The sequence below is a fragment of the Mauremys reevesii genome, linkage group 2 (genome assembly GCF_016161935.1).
Source record: "Mauremys reevesii isolate NIE-2019 linkage group 2, ASM1616193v1, whole genome shotgun sequence".
NCBI lineage: Eukaryota > Metazoa > Chordata > Testudines > Geoemydidae > Mauremys > Mauremys reevesii.
The window spans coordinates 94,901,860-94,915,320 of record NC_052624.1 but is presented as its reverse complement, the minus strand read 5'-3'; the positions used below and the strand labels follow the sequence as shown (position 1 = coordinate 94,915,320).

At 41.6% G+C, this 13,461-nt stretch overlaps 1 protein-coding gene across 22 annotated transcripts in view; it reads right to left on the bottom strand.

Annotated features, from left to right (window-relative positions):
• HECW1 (HECT, C2 and WW domain containing E3 ubiquitin protein ligase 1) overlaps positions 1 to 13,461 on the bottom strand; it is a 451,523-nt gene that overhangs the window by 12,105 nt on the left and 425,957 nt on the right. For all 22 annotated transcript variants that reach the window (XM_039525998.1, XM_039525991.1, XM_039525994.1 and 19 more), the window contains 3 exons: positions 12,856 to 12,985; positions 2,445 to 2,591; positions 47 to 161 (listed from right to left, as the gene is read on the bottom strand). In XM_039525998.1, the coding sequence (XP_039381932.1) occupies positions 47 to 161; positions 2,445 to 2,591; positions 12,856 to 12,985 (392 nt within the window). The remainder of the gene's footprint in view (positions 1 to 46; positions 162 to 2,444; positions 2,592 to 12,855; positions 12,986 to 13,461) is intronic.

The window sequence follows — 13,461 nt, the reverse complement described above, 5'->3', positions numbered from 1 at the left end:
GCCCGATAATAATGAAGGTCCTCCTAAGTATGAGTAGATAGTTTACCTCCACGATATTCTGTGTTGTTACGCCAGTCATTGAGGTCTATTTCTGCAGTTCCTGCAATCACCAGCTCTAGCTCTCTGGCATCAAAAATGGAGACAAGCCTGGAGTCTACAACCTGAAACACAAACCATTCTTGAGCCCACTCTGGACTGGAGGTACAGCAGATGCATTGTCTCAGAAAAACCCAGTCACGGCTCTGATGATTAGCTGCCTACTGTGACTAAGAGCGCATGTCAGCAGTTAGATTCCAATCACCAGCTAATAAATCAGTTGCTCTTCTTTGTGAGTTTGCTGAGAATTTTAATTGTAAACAATGCTGATCTATGAGGAGATTTGATCAGAATAGAACAGCAGAAGGAAAAGGAAATAGTTTGTGCAGAGGACTTCTTCCTACCGCATCTCTTCTGAACAGTGATATTAATGGTCAACTGCGTATTAGATTTGCAAAATATAGGGTATATTTTTTCTATATTACTTTTAGTCTGTGTCAGAATATGGTTACAAGATAGCAGCCCTAGTACTTCATGCATGATTAAATTGAGGTTTATCTTCTTAATGGTATTAAAAAAAATCCTTCACAAACTGTACAGTACTGAGATGAACACAGAATATAGAGACAAATATACAGCTTTTCTGCCTTTGTCAGTTCTTGCGGCGGTCGAGCACTTTCATGAATTCTACCACAGTGCAACTCTTGGAGCCAGATCCTCAGCTGACGTAAATTGACATAGCTCCAATGACTCCAATGGAACAGTGCCCATTAACACAAGCTTGAGATCCAGCATTTTATATATTTGGGCTAGCCACAGTTTATAGGATAGAATGCTAGATGTCAAACCGCCCTGTGATGAGTTCCTTAGGGATACAGTATGTCTCACTATCTCTGGAAAGTTCTTCTCCTCCATCATGTGTTCATTCTGTACTTCCTCACACTCCAACCCCCAACAGAAGAAGAAAATTTGGAACCCATACGTCACTACAGTATTTTATACATCTTTCAAAAAGCCTTTATTGCTTAGAACAGCCACTAGTGGCTAGTAGTCAGATTTCCAAAGGTACTTAGGTGCCTAACGATACAAATACATGCCTATGGACATTTTCAAATGTGCCTGGGCAGCCTAGGAACTGAACTTCCATTGGAAACAATGGGAGTCAGACACCTAAACTGCTTATGGCCTTTTGAAAATCCCAAACTGATCTGCATCATTAGAAGCCTGAATACCTTTGAAAATCTAGCCTGAGGAGTCTTAAAATCAACAATGGCCTCTGCTTGACAGTCAATATCAAGGAACAAACCGAAAAACTGAAATAACCACAGAAGAAAAATCATTTTACAATTCTGTATACTGAGCCTGATTCTCCTCTTGTCTGCACTAGTTTTACTCAAATAAATTTGGATTTACAGCAGGGTAAGTGAGAGAAGAATCAGGCTCACTATGCTTTATAGACTGACATTTTTTCAAAGTTACCAAAGCCAATACCAACAGTTAATATTGTCGTTGCTAATTAGTCAACAAACTCAGCTTCTGGCCAGGACAGCATATGACATACACAAAGAAAGTGAAATGTGGTTTGACAGGACACATCCTATCCAAACATGCCAGAAATTCTTATTCTATTTGAATGAAAGGAGATTTCTGCAGGGTACAGCTACCTAGGATAATGTTTTAGCAATTTTTTTTGTTTCCTTGCTTGTGATCTTCAGTTCTCTGTGCCTCTGACTGGCAGGCATGAGTGGTGGAAAAGGCAAGACTCTGGGAACTGACTATATTCTGTAGTCTGAGCAGATAGAGGATTTGATCCTGAAAGTCCTTGTATGGTACACAGCAGGGTGCACAAGGTTGGCAAGTAGAAGACTCATGTGGTGCAAATGAGATCAAGTGCTAGGCATGGTCTGCTGCACGATAGTAATAAGCCTACCCTGAGTTCCCCCTCCCTTACTTGCAAGTGTGCATGGTGAAAAAGTGGCAGTATGTACACTTGTCTGAGGACACAAGGGCCTAAGTGCTGTCCTCATCTTACCAGTGTGGTGCTTAGCTATGTGCAACTTTCTCTGCTTTACTTTTACTATGAGATAGGACTATTGTTGTGACTGGATAGCAGTAATCTCATTAGTGCAGGTCAGGTTTACCTGTGCTTTTTCTTCCATTCATCACTTTTTATTGTGCAGGATCAAGTTCACATTCATCTACCTTCTCCCTTAATCACTAACATTAAACACATCAGCTCCTGATGCTACTACCCCTGCCTGCTAAGGTTTTGAGAATTCCATTCATTTCTAAACTTATCTTCCTAGCCACATCACAGTGCACTGATGTGGTATTGTCAGTAGGCTACCCCTGTGCTTGTCACATTCAGATCATGAGTGGTGGATGGCGTGAGCAACTTTGTTACTTACTTCATAGAAGCCACGGACTAGAGCCTCTGTTTGCTGAACCACTCCCCGTTCCACACGCCACTTTACCATTCTCTCAATGTACTCCTTCTTGTTCTTTTCTGTCACCTGTGTGTTTGAACCCCCAGATTTCAGCTCTCTTTCTGTCACCTATCAAATAGAAATACATATTGGGGTAGCAATGCAGAGATCACCACCTATTTCAAAATTCAAGGCAGGCTTTGCAAAACAGTGCGGCGCAAGCAAAATTTCTGCATTTCTATCAGTACATCGCATCATTACAGCTCACCCTATGTTGGTGTCTCTCCCATTCCCATCAGAAAAATTAAAGTAATTAGCAGGGGAAAAACATGTTCCAAATGGCATATACAGACAATGATTCAGATTCTTTGATTCACCGACATCACACTTGGTGAAGTGGGACACATCAAGGTGCCATGATTTTCTCTGCTCAGCCCCTCTTTCCAGCACAGGCTACAGCAGCCATAGAATCATGGAAGCATAGAATATCAGGGTTGGAAGGGACCTCAGGAGGTCATCTAGTCCAACCCCCTGCTCAAAGCAGGACCAATCCCCAACTAAATCAGCCTTGAGAATGCTCCAACTTCTTGTGCCAGCTTGCAGTGGTCCCCCAGAAACCACTGACCAACTGATCATAGTCAAAACATAGCTCACTTTTACCACACATGTTCATCCTGCCTTTCCCACCAAGAGCTGCAGGAAGGGTGACTTAGGAGCCAGTTATGCCAGCTCTATGCCTGCTGCAAACTTCCTAACCAGGGCAAAGGGAACAGGCCAGGACAGAGAATCTGCTCCAGTGTCGAGGAAGTCAGATTGTCTCACAGAAGAAATGCAGTTAGTTGGTTAACTGTTGGTTCAAAAACTTACCTGTTTCAGTTCAAAAGTTTTACTCTCATGTGGCATGCTTCCTTAGGCAACAATTGTTACTGTGAGTAAAGCTAAGTGGAAGTGTATATCAATGGCTATAGAATTTCTTAGCATCTTAAGGGTTAATTTTAGTTGGTTTGATTGCTGAAGTTTGAGGCAGACAAGAAGTGATTAGAAGGGATTAGCCTTAGGAACCTATGCCGTGAGCATATGATCTTTGGAAGATGTTGCAAAAAATTATCTACTTTGTAATTAAACTAATTTCAAATTCACTCTAATAGATTACAAAAATTAAGGGTTTATTTGCATGAACATTTAGTCTGTGGCAAACTGGGGTGTGAGTCTACCCTGCTGCAGACAAACTGTCCATGTGGACCTTGCTGTCACGCATTTACACTTAATTAATGCACTCTGATCCAGTCCCATTCAGGCATGTGGCAATTCTCCAAAAAGGGCCATATTTTTGGAGGTTAATGTACCCAACCTGCACTCCCCCCACATCTCACATTTCAAAGCTTATTTTATGTTCTTTTAGATGAAGTATGATAAGCAGCTGTCAAGTGGTGCCATATGTCTGTAGGTGAGGTGAAACAACGGTACCCAAAATGAGTGTAAAAGCAGTAAAGAATCCTGTGGCACCTTATAGACTAACAGACGTTTTGGAGCATAAGCTTTCATGGGTGAATACCCACTTCGTCGGATGCAAAAAATGAGTGTGTCATTTTTTGCATAGTTCCAGAAACACTGCAACAAAACTACAAGTACAGTTTTTACTCTTTAAGTTAATTTCAACATCTTAATGTGGTGTTTATTGGTCAAACACCAATGTATGTCCAAGTGATAATGTATTAAAAGGTTTGTATTTGTTTTGCATGGGCAAGTATTTATTTATTTTTTTTAATAGAAATGATGAGGCTGTGGCAACAATGTCATATATCAACATATTGCAATATGCTAACATGAAATGTTTTCACATCACATATTCTTAATTGTCAGTGTGTGTCACAAGTGATTATAATAGTTTTCTATATTTTCAAATGAAATTTGCTGACCAGATGAGTTTCTTATTGAAGGTTGTGCACCAGTAGCAGTAGATTGCGTGCCCATAGTTTGTACTGCATAGTGGGTAGATATAAATGTATGTGAATTCCTAATGTAATGCTTCTCCATTTGTACATACAATATAGTACATACAATGTAGTCTGCATATATAGGCCATTCAGCTGTAATTGTCTAAGTATGGAGTACTAGTCTTTCAAATATTCTAGAAATTAGCTTTTTAATTCAGTGACGTGCATAGGCCACTATTAGTGTTAGAGATGACAATACACAGCTTCATATTGGGCTTCAATCAAAGTGCTCTAAAATGGTCATTTTGATACTAACATACAGATCTAATTTATATCTAATTTAGCATAAGTCTGTATATGTGTACAAAATGAAAAATGGTGATAGTGGTGGTGGTAATGCTAACAATATAATAAATTTACCACTACAGAGAAATTACAATATATGAAGACATTGAGCACACAAGCCCCTTAAAGTTTACATCAAAGAGAAAAAGACTCTTCACAAACTTTGAAAAATGTGTTTGTCAATAAAATCAAAAGAATACAAAACTGTCAAAGCAATCAGTGCTGGACAGAATTCTGTGATGCTGGCAGCAGAAGTCAGGAGAGATGAACTGTATTGGTGGCTACTGGATGAGTTTTCTAGTTTAGATGATGTGCCACCAATACTCTGTCACAGGGGTTGCTTTCAGAAATACACAAGCAAGTTGAAGGTTGCACATGTCAGAGTTTTACTGAACCCAGGGAAGAAAACAGATTCTGAATCTGATCAGAGAACATCATGTTCATCTGCTTCTATAGCCACCAGCGCAAGCATGTCCTCCAGTGATTGGGCCTGTTGCATTGTTTGCTTGTGAAAACCACACAAGAAAGACAAGAAACTTAATAAAATAGGAACATTTGAGAGCAACCAATCTAAGGGAGGTAGCACATCAAAGACAAGATGATGACATATTGCACTGAATATCTGTAGAAGACTTGATTGCTTTTGTCACTCAACATGCCTTTCTTCCTCTTTGAGTAAAAAGAATCTTAAAGCAAAACCATCTAGTTGCACTGCAACAATACAGTCACATTATGAAATTGCACTTTATGAGCTGGTAGAAGAGATAGACAATTATATTATGTACAACAAGAAGGCTCTTCTGTCCAAGCTGCTACAAAGATATAAACCCCTACTTCCCTCAGATGTAGAAACTGAAAGCTATTCTAGTAGCAAATTATAGGCAAGATTAGAAAAACATTATGGTTCTGCAATTTCATTCTATGAACAGCATGGAAAATGCATTTCTACCATTGTTCCAAGCAGCACAATAACATTAGCTGATGCTATCCAAGCTGCTAGTCATCTGAAGCAGGAACTTAACTCATCCAAATGTTTTGTGGCTGTTCTTCTGGCGAATGAGCCTGATTAATAGCTTTCAAATGAACAAGTGATTTTGTATAATGCTGCTTCAATCCTTTGGTCTGAAATAGCCAAAATGAAAGCCTCAGTATGTTATCCAAAGTTAGGTGTTTGTAGTTTACAGAGGGCAGCTACTTTTGTGCCCCAGTTGGTGCAGGAGTTTGTCCTTTGGTCGGTAGATAATTCAGTCAGCGGTGTCGTCCTTGAGAAGACATTCAAAGAAGGTGTCTCTCAGTTGCAGAGTGCATAGTATTTAAGTGTTCCAAAATGATCACACCTCTGCACACAGGTCTTTCTGCATGGCTAGACCCATGAGTTTGGGTCTCACAATTGACCTGACATACTGTACCTTCATGGATTCTGCAATTATGATGAGCTGAGGCAGTTCATCACTAGTGTTACAAAAACTGAAGTAGAAAGACTCCAGAGGGGTATGTTAATTTCAAATGGAATTACACCCCTTCAGGCTGGTAGAAATCTCATCCATGAAGGAGACAGTAATATAGACATCAGCATAGAGAGCACTGATGGAAAGGTACCTTCTTTTCAATGGCTACAGTGGTATTTGAAGATCAGTTTGCAGATTGTTCAGCCTCACAAGAAATATCACTGACCCATGGGAAAGAAAAGTCACTTATTCTACCCAGGTAATCAGAGACTCTTATGCAATGTGCAGTATTTGAAAAACCTAGAATACATCCAGAACCAACTCATGATAAAAAAAACTTAAAACACTTAAAAAAAAACCCTCTTGTCACCTATAAATGAACAATGTCTGAGATTTCTCCTGGAGTCTCTTAAGACTACTACTTCATAACGTCCTACCAATACCAAATTGCATTGATATTGTTCACACTCATGTGATTCCATTTTGGTCTGGTTTCAAGCACAAGCTTGCAACAAAGAAAGTGCATCTACACAGAAATTGCATATGTACCTATTGTGGATGAAGAACAAATGGAGAGATTTGTGACAGGTGCACTTGATTCTGATGGGACACATAACTTCTTCAGCATAGTCAAGAACTCAGTCATCAAAACATTTGCAGACATGGCCAAGAAGGCCAAATTTAAGTTTGACAATTGAGGGACAATCACAGCAGCGATCAATCCAGCAATTGTTTTCCACAGAGTCCTGGCCTTAGCAAGATGGAGATGATGTTTCAATGGCAACTGTTCTCTGTCACCAAAGAGGACAGGTGCCTGTGTTCTTCCATGCTGATGGAACAATGAGAACAACAGACAAAGCTGAATTAGGGCATCAGCTGGAAGCTCAAGCTGAAAGAATCCATCAGCTAAAAGAATGCAACTAGGGATACGTCTACACAGCAAAGAAAAACCCACGGCTGGCCCATCCCCACGGTCCTAGAGCCTGGACTCCAGTCCAAGCCTGAAGTCTACACAGCAGTGAAACAACCCTGAAGCCTGAGCCCTTTGAGCTGACTTAGTTGGCACAGACCAGCAGTGGGTTTTTCTTTGCTGTGTAGACACATGCAAAAAAAACACTGTGTACATCAAAGATGCCAACACTGTGATACAAATGATGGCTGGAGATGAATTCCATACATTCAGTGTATTGGCTGCTGAGTACTTGAGGCAGGTCCTAAAAGGATTTGAGAAAGCTAATTCTGTAATCAGAGTCTTTGACATATGACAACAGTAACTCTTTGAAAACTGCAGAAAGACAGCACTGGACATGATCTAAAGTTGGACGCAAAAAATACCAGGTGATTGGTGGACACCCTTTGCCGCCATGAAAAAAGTTTCTAAATGTGGCATCCAACAGCAGTCACTTGTAAAATTCCTCTGTGAATATATGGTTCAAAATGCACCTTCTTGTTGGAGGCTTTTACAATGGGGAAGTAGCAAAGTCCATCACCAGTGGGGTGTTGAAGTCCAAGACTTGTACAGTACTCAAGAGAAAGCGGATACAATGATGCCTCTGCATGCTGTATGTGCTAATACGGCTTTTGGGCCTCCTGGTGTCAAAGTAACAAGAGTAATTAGGTCACTTGACACAGAAGGTTTGGTTCTTGTGGTTCACTACTTTTCAAAAACGGAACACATATATAGCATGTAGATTGAAAGAGGCACCATTATCAGCACAACTGACAAGTGTCGCTTCATACCTGTGCATGCAATTTGTGACGCACTCACTCCTGACTTCTGCAACATACTTCCTGATATGTCATCCCTATTTGGTACTGGAAAAAAAATCTGTGTTTGATGCTGTCAAAAGAAATGCTCCAGAGGTCTTGCCAAATTGGGAGAGAGTGACAGACAAGCTGCAATTTCTGCAGCAAGGAAATTGTTAGCAGCGATGTATGACCAGCATAAGAAAGAAAAGGACACCTATAGAAATCTGAATAGCTTGCACCTCAATCTAGCCATCAAAAAGGACAAGTCACTGGGCAAACTCCCAGGTGAGGACAGTTTTGAAGAGCATGTCTAAAGAGCATATTGGCAAACAAAGACTTGGATGTCTTTGCACATAGGTGAACAAGATATTGGATCACCACTGCAACATGGATGGAAAAATGTGGATGATGAACTACTTCCTGTATTCTTCAAGGGCCCAGTGGCTTCTGAGCTTCTACAAGAGCTTATTTGTGCCTGTACCAGTAGGGGCTCACTGCACAATCAACTGTGTCTATAGTCAGAACAATCTTCCCTGCACAAAACCGTGTACATGCCAAAGCAATGGAGACCACACACTCTCAATAGAGACCATAATGGTGAACAAGATGAATATGAAGTTGACTAGAAATGTCACCAGCTCTATTACAGTTCAATTATACTTGTTCAAATTCATTATTATATTTTGTTTCACCCTTTAGATAGTTGTCGTGATGCTTTGAGGTCACAAAGAAATCCAATTTTATGTTTTGCAATAATACATAGAGTCATTAATCTAACAGAAACTAATGCAAATATTTCAAAGTTATAATTGTGGACGGTATTATTGTTTATCCTGTTTCTATGGTAATGGCACCACTTGTCAGTGTCACATCATACGTCATCTTAAAGTAGACAGAATAAGCTTTCCAATGATGTATTATGTGCACGTGTATAGAGAGGCTACATTAAATCAACAAATCATGATGTCGGCTGCTCACCTGATTTCAAATAGGACTACATGAAAACACATTAACAAACTGTTAATGTACATCAGCAGGGTTCACATAGACAGTCTGCGGAAGGCTAGTGCAAGTAGATTCACATCCCAGTTTGCCACAAACCATATGTTTGAGTAGACAAGCCCTAAAAAAAATGATTTAGAAAGTGATGGAATCTCCTTATGCCCTTTTCAGTTTTCTGCTGCCATAGCAGTGATGTCTACTATAGATAATGAATGGGCTGCATACATGATTTATATGTTTATTAGTCCAAGAGATTGCATACAAAGCATATATAATATGATCTTCATTATTCTGCCCATTGACAGGGACTTAGAGTAGCATCATGAATTATGGAAACACTTGATGATTCATCCAAGCTCAAGCTTTAATGAGAAGCGGTAAGAGCAAGTAAGGGTAACCAGGGTAAAGTTAGACACGATGGGCTAGATCCTCAGCTGGTGTACATGGACTCCAATGGAGCGGCACTCATTTACACCAGCTGAGACTTTGGCCCCAGGGCTCAATTTCATCCCTGAAGATAGTGCATAGTTGTGATAGAGTCATGAAAGCCCCTGTTCAGCAAAGCAGTTATGCACATCTAGCTTTAAGCACGTACTTGAGTCCCATTGTCCCAAATCTCTTGCAGGATTTCCCAAAACATGCAGCCTTCCTGATGACTGATTTCTTGAGCTTCTTATTATTTCTATATAGTATACTCCCGTTTATCTGAATCCTCATTATCTGATCCTCTGCATTATCTGGTTCCCTTCCTTGTCCCCCATGTATCTAAGCTGATGAGCAGAGACCCCTGGGCTGAACTGCAATGAGGAGGACAAGCCCCTGGACACGGGGGAGGCCACCCTGCTGCTGAATGTGCAGAGAACCCTTGGGAGTGAGTGAACAGAGCTGTGACAGCAGAGCTGCAGAGGGATTCGTGTGCTGCCACAGGGAAAGTGACACACAATCCCAGCCGGTGCAAGGCGCAAGAAAGACTGCAATCTTGGTGGGGTAGAGCTGAGTCCCAGGCTGCACCCAAATGTCCCTTCTAGATTTTGTTTGCCATATCCATCCTTTGAGATGCAGCTCTCAAATATTAATAGAGCTACCACTGTTATGTACACTTTGGTAAAGTATTGTTCACCCACTCTTTAAATGATCCAACAACTCTTCAAAGTTGGATTCATCTGTGAGTAATACATAATTCCAGGTTTCATTCTTCCATTTCCTAAACTTTCTTGTCCACAAGATATTTGTTGTTTGACCATATTCTTTTAAACACAGGTTTTTTGGTAACCAGTCCACAATTTTCAATCTTCCAATTTTGCTGGCCAAATTCTTGGGACTCTGCTAGATCATTTGTCACTTGTCTGCTAACACAGAAGTTATTCTTAAATACTGAATATCAGGCCCTCAACATTTACTTCCTCCCATGACCAGGTTTGGGCCTGATCCTAAAACCCATTAAAGTCAATGAGAGTCTTCTCGTGGATTTATCATGTAACATTTATATTGAGGTAGCACCTAGAGGCCAACCTGATTGGGGCCTCAATGTGCTTGGTGCTGTACAAACATTCCAAAAATGACAGTCCCTGCCCCCAAATCCTTAAAATCTAAAAGGAGATTAGGGCCAGATTCTGATGCTCTTATTCACAATGAAAGTCACCTTACTCCACCAGTAATCCCAGCGAAGGCAATGGGTCTGCTTGTGAAGTAAGGTACTAGTCAACGTCAGTAATGGTATCAGAATCTGGCCCTAAGCTGTTCATCTGTTTTAGTATTATCAGATATCTTGATCTTTTCTTTTAAAACCCATCTCATTTGTAGCATGCAACAAAATTCCACTTAATGATATTCATCTTCTCTTTGCAAAGAGCGTAATTCTAGGTAGAGAGCCAGGTGGTGCTCTCAGATGACTGAGCACAACTCCCATTGATATTTTCACTTACCTTCATTGTCTACTACTATAAATATACCTGTAACTCTTCTGTCTGTACAGAGTATCTGCATAACTTTGTTTGTCTGTCTATGTCTTTATGCATTAGTTTTAAATTGCCATTTCTGCCAGAGCAACCCCTGCATCATCATTTGGATGTCATGCAAAATTTTGCTCAAAGCCAAGAAAACAGTTGAGGGTTGTGCTGTGTAGAACAATCCTCTCTCTTCTGAAGAGGCCCCAATCCTTGTAATCCCTTATCTTGTCCCCTGGATTCTATTTTTTTTCTCTTGTCCTTCCTCGCTCCCGCTCTTTCCCTTGTCACTAGTCTCTATCCTCTAGTTCCTTTCCACTAGTCTACAGACACACCAGAGTTCAACCTCAACCTTGAAAATACCCTTCTGCAGACTCTTCTGCTTCCAAGATCCTACTGTTTACTCCTGCTGCCAGACTTTCTCTGCTCCAACTCTATTCTTGAGCTCCTCCAGCCTGGCTTATGCCCTTGCTACTTCCCTGGAAAGTCACAGGGAAAATATTTTACTTTGATCTCTCTGCTGCCTTTGAGACTACCAGTCAAACCCTCATCCTGAACTTTCTCCTTTCCTTCAGCTTCGACACTTCTCTAGCCTTCGGCATCTCCTTTGGTGGCTCTTAATCCTGCCCCTAACTTCCCATTGGTTTCTCTTGGGGCTCTGTCCTCTCTCGCTTTTTTCTAGGCAACTTCATCCATGCTCACAGAGTTACCTACTGTCTCCATGCTGATGATTGCCAAATCTGCCTCCCTATCCTCATCTCTCTCCTTTTGTACAGTCTACCATCTCCAACTGTTCTTCCTACATCTCCTCTTTGATGTCCCACCACTATCTCATTGGGCCAAATTCAGTGGGGTCATATGTGGTGGTGTAAAATACAGATTATGCTCTCATTTACAAAAGTGTAAATGTAAAGTAACTCCACTGAAATCAACAGAGCTATTCTGAATTTATATTGGTGTAACTCAAAGCTAAATTTGGCCTCATGCCTAAGTTGGTTAAACAAACAAACAAACACAAAAACAAAACAAACAATCAGGTATAAGTGGCAGAAGCATAATTACTGGGGGTGCATAATTAAGGGTAATTTACATGCCCAGTGTGCAGGAGGTGAGGAAAGGAGAAATAGCAACTAATAGGAAAGTGCAAGGCAAAGTAGTGATGAGGGTTGCCATACCGTACACCACCTATTAGTTGTTCCCCCCATCTAGGGGTGGCTCTAGCCATTTCGCCGCCCCAAGCACGGCGGCACGCCACGGGGCGGCGCTCTGCTGGTTGCCGGTCCCGTGGCTCCGGTGGACCTCCCACAGACGTGCCTGCGGAGGGTCCCCTGGTCCCATGGCTCCGGTGGACCTCCCACAGGCGTGCCTGCGGATGCTCCACCGACGCTGCGGGACCAGCGGACCCTCCGCAGGCACGCCTGAGGGATGTCCACCGGAGCCACGGGACCAGTGGACCCTCCGCAGGTATGTCTGCGGGAGGTGCACCAGAGCCGCCTGCCACCTTCCCGGCGACTGGCAGAGCGCCCCCCGCGGCATGCCGCCCCAAGCACGCGCTTGGCATGCTGGGGCCTGGAGCCGCTCCTGCCCCCATCCTTTCAGTCACATCAACATGTAAATTACATCCTTTGTCCACATTCACCAAATAACAAATCTGTCTGAATTACACCCTAGAAAGAGGCGCTATATTCCACTTCAGAGAATTCCTTCTGTTCATCAATGTGTGGCTGACGAGGCCTGTAGGGAAGCCAGGGCTGGTATTGTACACAGTAGACTCTGAGAATAACTGTGTGCATTGAAATAGATGGCTTATAAGAAACAAAAGGCAAGAGATGAAAATGGCATTGAAAAACTTAAAGGAATTTACTATGAATCTGTTCAAACAGAATGATGTTCGTTGTGTTTGACTATGTCAGTTCCAAATCTGTTTTTTTAACTCTGCGATGGTTTGTCACATAGCCATACTCACCTGTCCAAACACCTCCTCATTCACTGTGAAAGTGAGATCCAGGATGTCAGTGATGTTGTTATCCTTCATCCACTGCAAGCTCTGATGAAACTCCTCATCCAGGTACTCCAAGTCACTTAAATCACACGGCCTAATTGTACAGCAAGACAGAGAAACCACGAGGAAGATATAAGCTTATGTGTACCAGGATGATGGTTTACTGCTCAGAACATGTACAGTGACAAAGCTCTGACAAAAGCTGATGCCCTTTTGACTTTATACATACACCTTTTGTTACAACACCAAACTCAAAGTGCGTGGACTACAGAACATTAAATATCAGTAAAAGAGAATGACGTGCATTTTAAAAGCTTATTAAAAGAGACATCACTGCAAATTCAGATTAATCCTCACAGACTTTAAGGTCAGAAGGGACCATCATGATAATCTAGTCTGACTTCCTTCACATTGCAGCCACAGAACCTCCTCCACTACTCCTGTAATAGACCCCTAACCTCTGGCTGAGTTACTGAAGTCCTCAAATCATGATTTAACCAACCATTTCAGCTAAACATTCCTCTGAGTCTGAGTCTGTCGATATATATCAGTTCATTCAACTGAATCTTG